At 41.1% G+C, this 13,179-nt stretch overlaps 1 protein-coding gene across 1 annotated transcript in view; it reads right to left on the bottom strand.

Moving 5' to 3' along the window:
• The window catches only part of dmd (dystrophin), a 1,748,406-nt gene that overhangs the window by 608,572 nt on the left and 1,126,655 nt on the right, over positions 1-13,179 (bottom strand). Inside the window, exon 44 of the mRNA XM_041212034.1 lies at positions 6,214-6,389. Coding sequence (XP_041067968.1) covers positions 6,214-6,389 — 176 coding nt within the window. The remainder of the gene's footprint in view (positions 1-6,213; positions 6,390-13,179) is intronic.

The following is a 13,179-nucleotide window of genomic DNA, read 5'->3' as shown; positions in this document are numbered from 1 at the left end:
TGACGTTGATGACTTTACCTCATATATGTCCAACCATTTTGAATGGACATCAACAATGAGCAGAAACATTGTTCCCAGGAAAGGTCCAATGTAGTCAATTGTGTAACCGCACCCATCCAAGGTCTACCTGGCCATTCCCATGGGTTTAATGGAGCTGTCACTAGCAACTTTTGCCATTGCTGACATTGCACACAGTGCTTTACTAAACTCTCTATTTTGCCATCTATCTCAGGCCACCATAGATAGCTGTATGCTATGGTCTTCATTCAGGGAAATCCTGGATGGGCACTGTGTAGTTCAATTAAAAGTGGCTCCCTTCCCTTTGGAGGAACTATCACTCATGCTCCCCACAATAAGATGCCAACCTGGCTGCTTATTTCATGTCTTCAGTTGAAGTATGGTTTTATTTCGTCAGATACGGGCTCCTGTGACCAACCAACTGGCACTTGTTCTCACACTTGAGATAGCACTGGGACATGACTTGTCCAGTCTCTGATCTGTCGAGCACTTACCATCGAGAAATCTAAGAAATTTAACAGTAAAACAAGTTCCAGTAGAACTGGGACATGCTCATCATTTTCTTGTAAAGGCAATAGACTAAGGGCATCGGCATTTGAGATTTGATTGCCAGGCCTATGTATGAAAGTGTATTCCTCTGCTGCCAGGATCAAAGCCCATCATTGTATTCTTGTTAAGACTATGGGTGGTATAGCTTTGTTCTCACTAAACAATCCAAGCAATAGTTTGTGGTCTGAAATTATTGTAAAATAGTGCCCATGCACGTACTGGTGAAATCTCTTGACACAAAAGATGATGGACAGGCCTTCTTTTTCTATATGCGAGTATCCCTTTTCTGCTGTGGTGAGCGTTCTTGATACGTAACCTATTGACCGTTCCATGTCATTGTCCATCTGATGAGAGGGCACTGCTCCTGCTCTCTAGGGAGATGTGTCACATGTCAGCACCAATTCTTTCGTCTGGTCACAAAGCACTAATAGATTGAATGAGTGCGACAATTGTTTCACTTTTATGAAAGCTTCTTTCCAGGGCTCCTCCCAAGACCAACTTTGGTTCTTTTTGAGTAGATAATGCAGGAAAGCCAGCACTGTAGACAAATTGGGTAAGAACCGTCCATAATAGTTGATTATTCCTAGGAATGATTTGAGCTCTGATGCGTTCTTTGGTGCAGGTACCTCTCTTATGGCTCTGACTTTCTCGTCAACTGGGTGGATGCCGTCTGAATCTACCAGGTGACCCAAATAGATTACCTCCCTCACTTGGAACGTGCCACTTTTTTTTTAGCACAGACTTTAACCTTGGCCTTCTTTTTGATTCACTATTGGCCAGACTACTCTCAGATGCAAGCTCGACTTGTCTGCTCAGTGGCTAAGCCTCCCAAAATTACATTATCTCTCAGCTTCTTGGGAAATTCTGCGACTTTCGGTTCAAAGCCTCTTTGGCTTCATTTAGCTGATTCTTCCGCTCTTTGCTAGACAGCTAGCTTCACTGCTTTGGAGTTTAACCATACTCCTGACTCCTGGCTGTATCCACCTATACATGACTCCCAAGGCTTCTTGTGAGCCCTCTCCAATTACCAGGGCTTCTTGTGAGCCCTGCTCGATTACTAGAGCTTCCCCTGAGCCCTCTTCGATCACCAGAGCTTCCCCTGAGCGGTCTCCAATTACCAGGGTTTCTCCTGAGCCCTCTCCAATTACCAGAGTTTCTCCTGAGCCCTCTACAATCACCAGGACTTCCCCTGAGCCCTCTTCGCATTTCTTCTACTGTGCTCCCATTCTACTGTTTGAGGTGGCCATCATTTCTTCATGTTGCTGAATCGTTACGCGTTCCTTTTGCATTTGATCTTGAAGGACAATCAACTGTTTTTTCAACTATTTAATTTCTTGTTGCCCTCCCTCTGGGGTCTCCTGTGCCCTTTGGCAGAGTTGCCCTCTCTCTGGGGTCTCTTGTTCCCTTTGGCAGAGTTGCCCTCTCTCAGGGGTCTCTTGATGCCTTCCGCAGAGTTGCCCTCTCTCTAGAGAGACCCTTGTTTCCTTTGACAGGGTTGCCCTCTTAAAACTTCAGCACTGCTCTCTGCTCTGACTATCCCTCCTTTCAACATGCAAGCTCTGTGCTAACTTCTCTAACCTACAGTGCTGCCACCCATCCTTCAATATAAGTACTGATTCTCTTCCTTTTCCCATTTTGCTCACCCGTCTTGTGGATTCTCACTCAGAGGCCTTGCAACTTTAGTGTTACTCTTCAAATGTCGGGAGTGCTCTGGGAGATTTCTCAGCCATTTTTCTTTAACTTAAAGGAACAGCATACCTGGTGAGTATATTTTCCTTTCATTTTAATTTGATTTCTTTCATTCAATCCTGTTTTATCCTCACCACCGTTAGTTGTAGGGTGGCTGAGTTGTACCATTAGTGATAGAGTCGATCTGCAGACACTTCTTGGGTGAAAACATTAAGTTTAATTACAATATACACAACAGCAATGACACATGTGCTTTCAACTCCAACTCCATGTCTGCAATGCCTGAAGTAGCCTGCACTACTCTCCTATTGGTTACTACAGATCATATGATCATCTTTAACAAGTATTATTGAGTGTTGTAATTATGGTTTTATTTAGTATGTAATGCAACTTTAAGAATAATACTTGTTACAGATGATCAAATGATCTGTAGTACCAATAGGAGAGTAGCGCAGGCTACTTCAGGCAGCTGTCAGTTTTTCTCTGCTGTTTCCCATGCTTTTTGAGTTTTGGCGGGATCCCCATGATTGAGCGTCTTCTTGCTTAACTTTGCAAAACTTCGTTCTTGTTCGGAAAAAAAAAACAGCAGCGATTTCTTCTCCCTTTTCTGGGTGACTCTGCAGGTTATTTTTATTTTTTTTATTCTTAAAGTTACATTACACACTAAATAAAACCATAATTACTATACTCAGCTTCTTCAATCTATCCATGTAAATTAAGTCCCTCATCCCTGGAACAATTCTTTAAAATCTTTTTTGCAGTCTCTCTTTAATTCTTTCACACCCTTCCTAAAATGTGGTTCCCAGAATTGGACACAATATTTCAGTTGAACCAGTGTTTTATAAAGGTTCACTATAATCTATTTGTTTTTGCTACTCTGCTTCTATTAAAGCCCAGGATCCCATCTGCCTTATTAACCACTTTCTCAACCTGCTCTGCCACCTTCAATTATTTGTGCACATATAGACCCAATCCCTCTGCTCGTGCACCTCTATTAGAATTGTATCCTTTATTTAATATTGTTCCTCCTTGTTCCTTCCCTGCAAAATGGATCACTTCAGACTTGCTGCGCTAAATTTCTTGTCCGCCTATTCCACCAGCCTTTCTATGTCCTCTTGCAGTCTATCACTATCTTCCTCACAGTTCACAGTTCTAAAGAGTTTTGCATCATCTGCAAATTTTGGAAGTTTTATCTGCACAACCAAGTATAGGTCAATGTCATAGATCAAGAAAAGCAGTGGTCCAAATACCAATCCCTGGTGAACCCCACTGAATACCTTCCTCCAGTCTGAAAAACTATCGTTCACCTCTAATCTCTACTTTTGAGACTCATGCGGACTTTTGAACACACCTCACTACCCACCCAACCAGGATGTCCGACCCTCTCCCAGACCATGGGCCCCCTCCCAAACCCTGGACCACCATTCCTCAACACCCCCCCATCCTCGGACCACCGATGCAGGCCCCAAGCAGCTTTGGCGAATGTGAGTGTCAATGTAATTTTCAAGACTAGGTAAGTAGGTATTTATTTCTTCTAATTTCTGTGGGCCAGCACTTCCCAATGTTAGTTAGAGGTTATGGCCCAATTACTCATTTAAATTAACAGATCAGCCATTTTTGTGTTTTGAACTGTATAAAGGAGGCTGTAAGTAGCCATTTTGTGTGCCAGTGTTTGAGACAATACCAACACACAGCTCTCAGCTGAACCAGCCATGGGCCACATATAAGAGCTGGGGTTTTCTGCCATCGGGAATTACAGAGTAAGGCATCCAGAAAATCATCCCCGGTCTGCTGAACCAGGTAATTTTCAAGTGTCGGTACCTACAGTTTCCAGTAAGGAAAGGAGCCTTTACTCTCTCCCAGCATCTGCTCTACCTATTGTATTCATCTACAAAGAAAAACTCCAACTATTTGACATCACAAGCCCTCAAAGCTTTTAAACTGAACCTCAAGTTTCAACCCCTTCACTTCGGAAAGACAGAATTCATGCAACGGTCCTGCAACAATGTCTTGGGAGTGGCCGATTTGAAACCTCATCTTTAAGCATCTTTGTTTCTGTATTTTAGTTAATAACTTTATCACTTCTACTTAAGTAACTTTCAGCAGTAATTTTGTAATAAATGAGCTTTTATCTTGTTCAAGAATAAAGCTTTACTGCTGGGTTATTTTTAAACTGAACTACTCACAATTAAAAAAGAGGCCACACACACACACACACACACACACACACACACACACACACACACACACACACACATATATACACACACAGGGCAGAATTTTCTGCCTGCTGGGTGGGCGGGCCCAACCCAATCTCCAGCGGGCAGGGAGCCGATCCCAGCCGGAGAAGTGGGCCCCGCCGCCAATTTACGTGGGTGGGCCAATTAAGGCCCGCCCAGCATGACTTCCACCGGGAAGCGCTATGCGCTCCCTGTGGGGCCGGGAGGGGGGGGGAATTCCTCAAAAGCGAGAGTGCGCTCTTTCGCACATGCGCAAGAAAAAGCGCACATCTCCCTGAGGCAATGTGCTGCCTCAAGGAGAGCGCTGACAGTTTTAAAAACGTTAAAAATTGAAAAAAAAATCCTTAACTTGTCCCCCTCATGTGACAATGTCACAAGAGATGGGACATGTTCATAAATTACACTAAAACGTTATTAAACTTTTTAAATCCCTACATGAAACCTCATCCCGCCAGTGGATGAGGTTTCATGTTTTCTCTATTTGCCACCGGGGCTCCTGGCCTGCTCGCCAACCTTAAGGTTGGATGGACAGGTCCTTTAATTGTTTCAATGATCCTGTCAATAGCCTCAATTGGCCATTGACAGATCGGCGGGCCCGCAGCTGATTTTGCTGTGCCCCTGCCTTCCTGAAAATTTAAATGGGGCAGGATGACGTCGGAGGTTCCCCCCAATGTCATCCCGCGTCACTTTACGCGTCGGCAAGTGGGCCCCACCCCCTGCTCACCGACGGCATAATTCAGCCAACAAATTATGAGCTCACGGACCACTCTGAGGAAACAGCTTCTGCATGGTCAGGACAGCTGTCTTTTCTGTTCTTGTGACTCTGACCCTTGTCAAGGCTGATAATTAATAGTATTTTTTTTCCAATCTAGAATCAATAATTAAGGAAGGTTGCCATATCATATACAAAGACTGTCAACCACATAGGTTTTTATAAGTATTTTTCTTAATATTGGCAGCTATCAATTTTAGCACTGTAACTTTAAAATAGCCTGGATTTTAATCTGGCTCGCGTTCAAGGCAATTGGTTTGCAGCATACAGGAATTTCACTGACAGGTGAGAGTGTGAGGCTTGGGCTATTTTAACTCCCAAACTTCATCTGCGTTGCTCTGGACTCTGCCACCCAAAGCTGATACTACAGCAATATTCTCTGCAGTTACTTCTCAATGTGATCCACTAACCTAGCCACTTCCCTAACAACCTATACAAATTAGCCTCCTGAAGCTTTTCATATAATTCCCTGTTAAATAGCTGAATTGATATGGAAAGGTTACTTCTTCATATATGATCAAACTTAAAGTAAATGGCTAATTAAAAAACAAAAAAAAAAACTGAATGCAACAATAAAGAACCTCAATTTTCTTGCAATAATGGGTTGTGAAATGTTTTTGCTAGAATGCAGAAACCCACTGGAACATCATCAAAAAGACAGCTGCTGGGAATCTCCTTGGTGGTTCTCTTGTTGGGCTGTCATAACTTCAGCAGAAGATTAGCTGAAATGTGACTATCCGTCAGTTTTCCATTGAATTTACAGCAACTGAGAATTTTTGAGGAAATTCTTGGTGAATAGCCTTTCTGTGTTTCAAATATGTTGTGAGTCTAGACATTGTCATCTGTATTTTAAATGAAGACTTTACTGCAATATGACTAAAGGGAAGGTTAGTTATATGGAGAACAGCCCAACAATAAAATGTGGAAGGAAAGCCGGGAGATTACCTTCTTTTTCTCTCATCCACCTGTCTGCAGATCTCCTGCCAACGTCTGGTCAGGTTGCTGAGCTTCTCCTTGAGGATGCCACCGTCGGATGTTGATGATTGTCCAATAATCTCCTCCCCAGTCACATTCAGAGATGTGACAACAGCTTGCTGGCTTCCAATTCCATTCTGTAATTCCTGCAAAACACACAGAGAATTAAATGTTCTGGTTGTAAACCATCACGGATAAGTTCAAACAGCAATATTCTTAACACATAGTGTGATAACTTTCACCTTCACTATAAACAACAGAATTACTCTCTGTACTTCAGAAATAGATTTAAAAATGGACCATTGACAGGCAGAAATCACTTCTTAAAAGGTACTGGCACAACAGGTTCTATGTATGTATTCTATGTATGAAGCTAAATATGTTCCCCTTCTGGGGCTATGTATAATTACCACCATTTTGCAAAAATACAAAAAGCACTCTGGGGAGAAGGGAGTGTGATAATTAGGGATTATCATTTACCTTTAAAATTAACATTAAAATGACTATTTTCATTACTGTGCAGTTTTGGAAGAAAGGCGATGGGGTAAGACACAAACATAAAAATATTCTGCATTTTTGTGAAAAGGATAGAAATTATGGACGATCCCTGCTATACAATTCTCCTCACAACTGTAGTAGGTTGTGTTGGTTAACACAAAGCACAAGGCATTTTTGACAAGTAATCTCTCTTGCAATACTAAAAGCAATGATAGACAGATGTCTAAACAAAGTTCAAGTGATTACCCTTTCAAATTTCCAAACATAAATGCTACTGTGTAGCAAATAATGACCATTAAAGCCCACTCACATTGGCTGAGAGCACACCTCTGATTCCCAGTGCTAAATTATAACCGTACGTATCAAGAAGCAAAACAAATATTGGATTAAAGTTTCACTAGGGAGCCTTTGGGTAAAAGTGTTCATTGTATCATGAGGTTTAGATTAGTAATGGAGGAGAGCAAGGAACAATCTAAAGCTGAACTTCTAAACTGGAAGATGGCTAACTTCAGTAGGACTAGGGGGATCTAGCCAGGGTAAAATGGAATTAACATTGACAGGAAAAGCTGTAACTGAAGAATGGGCGATCTTTAAGGAGGAGATGTTTCACAGGCTGGCTAGGTACATTCCAACAAAAGGGGAAAAGTGAAGGAAACAAAGCTGAGGCTCCTTCGATGTTGAAGGAGATACAGAATATGATGAAACAGAGAAAAGATACATGATGCATGTCAGAGGAATGCTTCAAGTGAGAACCAGCTCACATACAATACAATAAGAGGGGAAGTGGAGAGGAAAATAGGACTGGCAAAAAGAGAATATGAAAATAGAATCATAGTTAACATAAAAGGGAACCCAAAAACCTTCTACCAGCATGTAATCAGGAAGTGGGTAGTAAGAGGCAGGGAGGGGCCTATTGAGGAACAAGTGGTGATATATGCTTAGATGTTCAGGGCAAGACTAGGATACTTAATGAATACTTTGTATGAGTGTTTATTAAGAAAGATGATGTTGACAACACATTGTTAGAATGGGAGGTGGCAGAGGTAATAGATGCGGTGAAAATTGATAGAAAGAATGTACTGGAATGGCTGCAATGTTTAGAGTGGATAAGTCGCTTGGCCCAGATGGTTTGCATCAGATTGCTAAGGGGTGGAGATATTGGAAGGGCTTGCTATAATCTTCTAAATTTCCCTAAATAAGGAAGAAGTGCCAGAGAATTGGAGAGTGGCAAATGTGACACTCTTGTTGAAGAAGGAGTGTAAGGACTAATCTAATTGAAATTTCTGATGAGGCAACTGAGAAGGTTGGTGAGGGGAATGCAGTGGATATTATTTGCCTGGATTTTAAGGAAGCATTTGATAAAGTGTCACATAAAAAGCTGGTGAACAAAAGTGAGGTTCATAGAAGAGGATGGTAAGTTCCAGCTTGAATAAATATTTGGCTAAAGGCAAAAAACTGAGTTGTGGCAAATAGTTGTTCAGACCGGAGGATGGTAGACAGTGGCATTCCCCAAGGATCACTGTTGGGATCACTGCTTTTTAAAATATATTTGTTACAATTCCCATAGAGGGCAATAACATTTAAAAAGAAATTCAAACTTAATAGATCAATGAATGAAATGGCAAGGTTTCCCATTTTAAAACTTTTACTGTAACAAATGACTAATACACCATTGACTAACAATTATTTTTGTAGGCAACTTGTACTTTAAACCTTAACCATTGTCCCATTAACCCAATCTCGGCCTCCCTTTGATCTTTAACTGCCCCTGACCTGTTATCAAGCAGATTTCAAAATAGGTAAATTGTTCCCCTCCATTTTACCATAAACAAAAGGCACAGTTCCAAAAAACAACAATCTTATAAACATCATAATTGTAACAATATAAATGACATGGATATTGGAATACAGAATAAAATTTCAGAATTTGCTGATGATAACAAACTTGGAGATGTGGCAAACAGTGAAGACAATGCAACCGACAGCAACAGGGCATAGATTGGCTAGCAAAATGGGAAGACAAGTGGCAGATGGAAATTAATACAGAGAAGTGTGAAGTGATGAATTTTGTCAGAAGGGATAGTGATAGGCAATATAGACTTAATGGCACAGTTCTATAAAGAGTTTGCAGGACAGAGGGACTTGCAGGTTCAAGGGAATAATCTCCGAATGCGACAAGACATATTGAGAGAGTTAGTTGGCAAAGCATATGGGATCATGAATAGAGTGTTGAGTACAAATGTAGTGAACTTATGCTGGACCTTCATAAAGTTCTGGTTATGCCACAAATCAGTATTGTGTCCAGTTCTTGTCACCACACTTTAGGAATGCTGTGAGTGTCCTTGAGAGGATACAGAGGAGATTTACCACAATGGTTTGAAAAATGGGAGATTTCTGCTACAAGGTTAGGTTGGAGAAGTTGATGTTCTCCTTAGAGCAAAGGAGGTTGATAGGAGATTTGATAGAGGTGTACAAGATTAGTGTACAAGGTGTACAGGTTTAGATAAAGCAGACAAAGAAAAGCTGTTCCCAATATCTGATGGGGTGCAAGGACTAGAGGACACATATGTAAGTGTTTGAGTATGAGTTACGGGTTAGTGGGGGGGGAATGGGAGGAAGAACATTTTTTACATAGTGAGTAGTAATGACCTGGAACTTGCTGCCTACAAGGGTGGTGGAAGCAGAAATGATTAAAGATTTCAAAAAGAAATTGGATGGGCTCTTGAGAGAAATAAACTTCAGATGGCACTGGGACAGAGTGGGGGAATGAAACTAACTAGATTGCTCGATAGAGAGCTGGCATGGGCTTGATAGGTCAAATGGCCTCCTTCTGTGCTGCTATGACTAGGTTTGCACCACGCATCTCAGTTTATAACCTCTGCTTTGTTTTTCTATTGGGGTGAACAATACTTACAGAATTAGCATTGTACTTGCAGTACAAATGCAGAAAGTCTAACAGGTACATTCTCTCCCACTACCACCTTTAAATAATAAATTACCTAATGACCATAATGATAGATCTCTCAACCCAGGGGAATGATATCAGAATAGGGCTCAGCTCTACTCCAGACTTGCACAGTACAAGGGCTCTTGTAGTATCAGTGATGCTATCCTTCAGATGAAATGTTAAACCAGGAACTTGTCTGTCTCATACAGCAGTTAAGATGGATGTTAAAAGTCCCGTGATACTATTGAACAGGCAGAGTTCCCAGGGTGTTCTAACTATTGGTTCTGCCTGAACCAACAATACCAAGATCATTTGCAGGATCATATCTACCACATAAGTGTTTGTCTTGATAATGATATCACACTGCAGATGATGTGTGCTAGGCAGATCAAATCCATGAGGGAAACCTGATTGCGCTATCACAACAGTTTTGCATTTTTTCATTTATTTTGAGATGCGTGCACTGAATTCAGAAGTACTAAGTCCACCAAGATTTTTATAATATTTTTGAAAAAACTAAATTAAAATATTTATTAACAAAAGAAAAGATTTCAAGCACATATATAGGACTCATATTATCACTATAATAACTCCTAAAATTTGGAATTAACCTGACTCCCAGTTACGCCTCCTTTAAGGCAATGGTCCAAAAATAGATTTTTAGATTTTCAACAGATCTACCAAATTAATACAATATCCTGGACAGTGAAATTCCAAATGACTTTTCTCCAGGTCCAGTTTCAGGAAACAGCAGGCTTATGCACAAATGCTGGAGGCTTCATTAAGGCTACTTCACAGACTTCTGTTAGATCCCTCAATGCCTTCTCCTGACACATAGCCTCATTCTCCCTTATATATGTTTTTCTCTTAATATGTAAATTTTATTGTTTTGTAATTCTTTGAAACTATATATCCTTTATAACATAAAAACTTCCATGTTCCCAATATTCTCATTAACCTCTATTGAAACGCAAACCTCCCTTCATCTATCTAAAAATTCAAATTCCCTTCACAGCTTACCCCAACCATATTTGCCTACTTAGAATTTTAAAGATACTTCTACATGTTACTTCTTTTGATAACTTCAATTTGCAGTCTGCTTGGCTACAAAATGTAATTAAATCTCACACAGACAGAAAACCACAACCCCCCCATAAACCTACTTTACAATAAAGCACAATAATATTGTGAAAATTATTATACTTTCATGGCAATAATAACTTATCAAACTTCTAAGCAACAAAATGTATGTGAAGCATTCTGTGATGTTCTGGGGAGACATCATAAAGGGGTTAGAAAAGTGCATGTCCATCGTTTTTACTCAATTACCCCCACCCTCCAATCTTTCAGCCACATTTCCTCCCTTACCAGAAACATCCAATAACCAATGGAACTCATTTATAATGTCCCCTGTAATGGTCTTCCCTGAAAACTTATTTCAGAAATCTACATGATGCTTTGGCAAAAAATATTTTTCTTCATGTCCCTTCATACACCTAACTTCAGAGTTTTTAATTTATGTTTGGTGGATTTTTCAAATCCACCAAGGTGAACAATTTTGCTAATTTCCTGTATATTCATAACATTTCAGTTGGATCCCTTCATGGGCTCCAGGGTAGAACCTAAAGGTCAGGCTATGCACTCTTGATTACATCTCACATCTGCTTAAAGAGGCAATTGTTTTGTAAGGAAGTGTTATAAACTGTGCATAACAAGGAAGTGTTATCACTATGCATACTCCTGGTTTCTCTCTTTGCCATCCATAAACCTATCCTGGTGCTGCTGGAGTTTTCCAGTCCTCCACCCAATCCTCCCTCTCCCAGCGTCTCTGATACATTGCAGGCTATTTAATTATATAGCCTGGATGCTTCTGCATATTGAAACGAGCTCATTCTGCATTTTCACTGGGGCCACAATCTCAAGGCAGCATCTATTTGGACTGTTGTCTGAAAGGGGTGTGTAGTTGGGAGTCCAGTTAAGTAGAAGTCTTCTGGGAATTGTTATCAGGCTAAGTTCAACTGTAATCTTGTCTGTTTAAGTTTTCTTTTCTTTATGGAAGTCATGTCTCCCCTCAGTCCCAGTGATACAACAGTGGTGCATCCACTTTGAGCCATTAAAATACATGTACCTGAAGAAAAAGCCATTTTGGAAAAGGGAGAGATTACATCTTGTATATTTACCGAAAAGGAACTTCATAAATTCAATCCGTCTAGATCACAAATAAGTAAATGTGACTGGAGCAGCTGGGTACATTTTACTGAGGGAGGCTGAACTAAAGCCTGAATAGGAAGTATTCATGAAGGTTCAATTTCTGTAACATCAAAGAGCAGCCTACTTCACTCCTGTGAATGTTAATGGCAAGCTTGTTATGTCAGACTTGCTTTGCTGCAGTACAGTCATTCTCAATGTATTTAAAAACGATAAAAGAAAATACAACTCAAATTAAGAAGTTGCTATAATGTGGCCAGATGCAGGTTCAAACCCATCACTTCCCAAATAGTGGCTTCTTGAGCACAGCAGTGCTTTTGCTGGGGTGGCAGAAGCTTTTACATATAAAAAAGAAAATACCAGCAGGAGAATCGCCTCCAGTTTTGTGTCGGCCAATTTTTGAAGAAACATGGGAAAAGGACTGGTTACCTGCTGATCCTTCTTGGTAGAGATAGGATCCATCAAACAAAAACAAGAGAACAGGAGAAATTAATAATAAGAAATCAAGGTTAAAGAGAACCAGAAAATGCCGGCAGCATCCTCACTGATTAAAATTTTCATCAGGTTCACCTGTATTTATGAAAGGAGCTCACCAGCCTCCTCTTCCCTGTGATCACCTCACGCTCTTCCTCGTGACCACCTCACACTCTTCCTCGTGATCAGCTCACACTCTTCCTCGTGGTCACCGCACACTCTCCCTCGTGACCACCACACACACTTCCTCGTGATCAGCTCACACTCTTCCTCGTGGTCACCGCACACTCTCCCTCGTGACCACCTCACACTCTTCCTCGTGACCACCTCGCACTCTTCCGCGTGATCACCTCACACTCTTCCTCGTGACCACCTCACACTCTTCCTCGTGACCACCTCACACTCTTCCTCATGATCACCTCACACTCTTCCTCGTGACCTCACACTCTTCCTCATGATCACCTCACACTCTTCCTCATGATCACCTCACACTCTTCCTCATGATCAACTCACACTCTCCCTCATGATCACCTCACACTCTTCCTCGTGATCACCTCACACTCTTCCTCTTGATCACCTCACATTCTTCTCGTGATCACCTCACATTCTTCTCATGATCACCTCACATTCTTCTCATGATCACCTCACATTCTTCTCGTGATCACCTCACACTCTTTCTTGAGGTCACCTCACACATCTGCATTCTCAATTGTAAGTTTTAAACCCTCTGGTCATTAAATCATTTCATTCGCCAAACATATAACCATTCTCCTGAAGTAATATATGCAGCATTCAGTTTGAGAAATACC

This window comes from Carcharodon carcharias, chromosome 18, assembly GCF_017639515.1.
Source record: "Carcharodon carcharias isolate sCarCar2 chromosome 18, sCarCar2.pri, whole genome shotgun sequence".
NCBI lineage: Eukaryota > Metazoa > Chordata > Chondrichthyes > Lamniformes > Lamnidae > Carcharodon > Carcharodon carcharias.
This window is presented reverse-complemented; position numbering and strand designations above follow the sequence as displayed.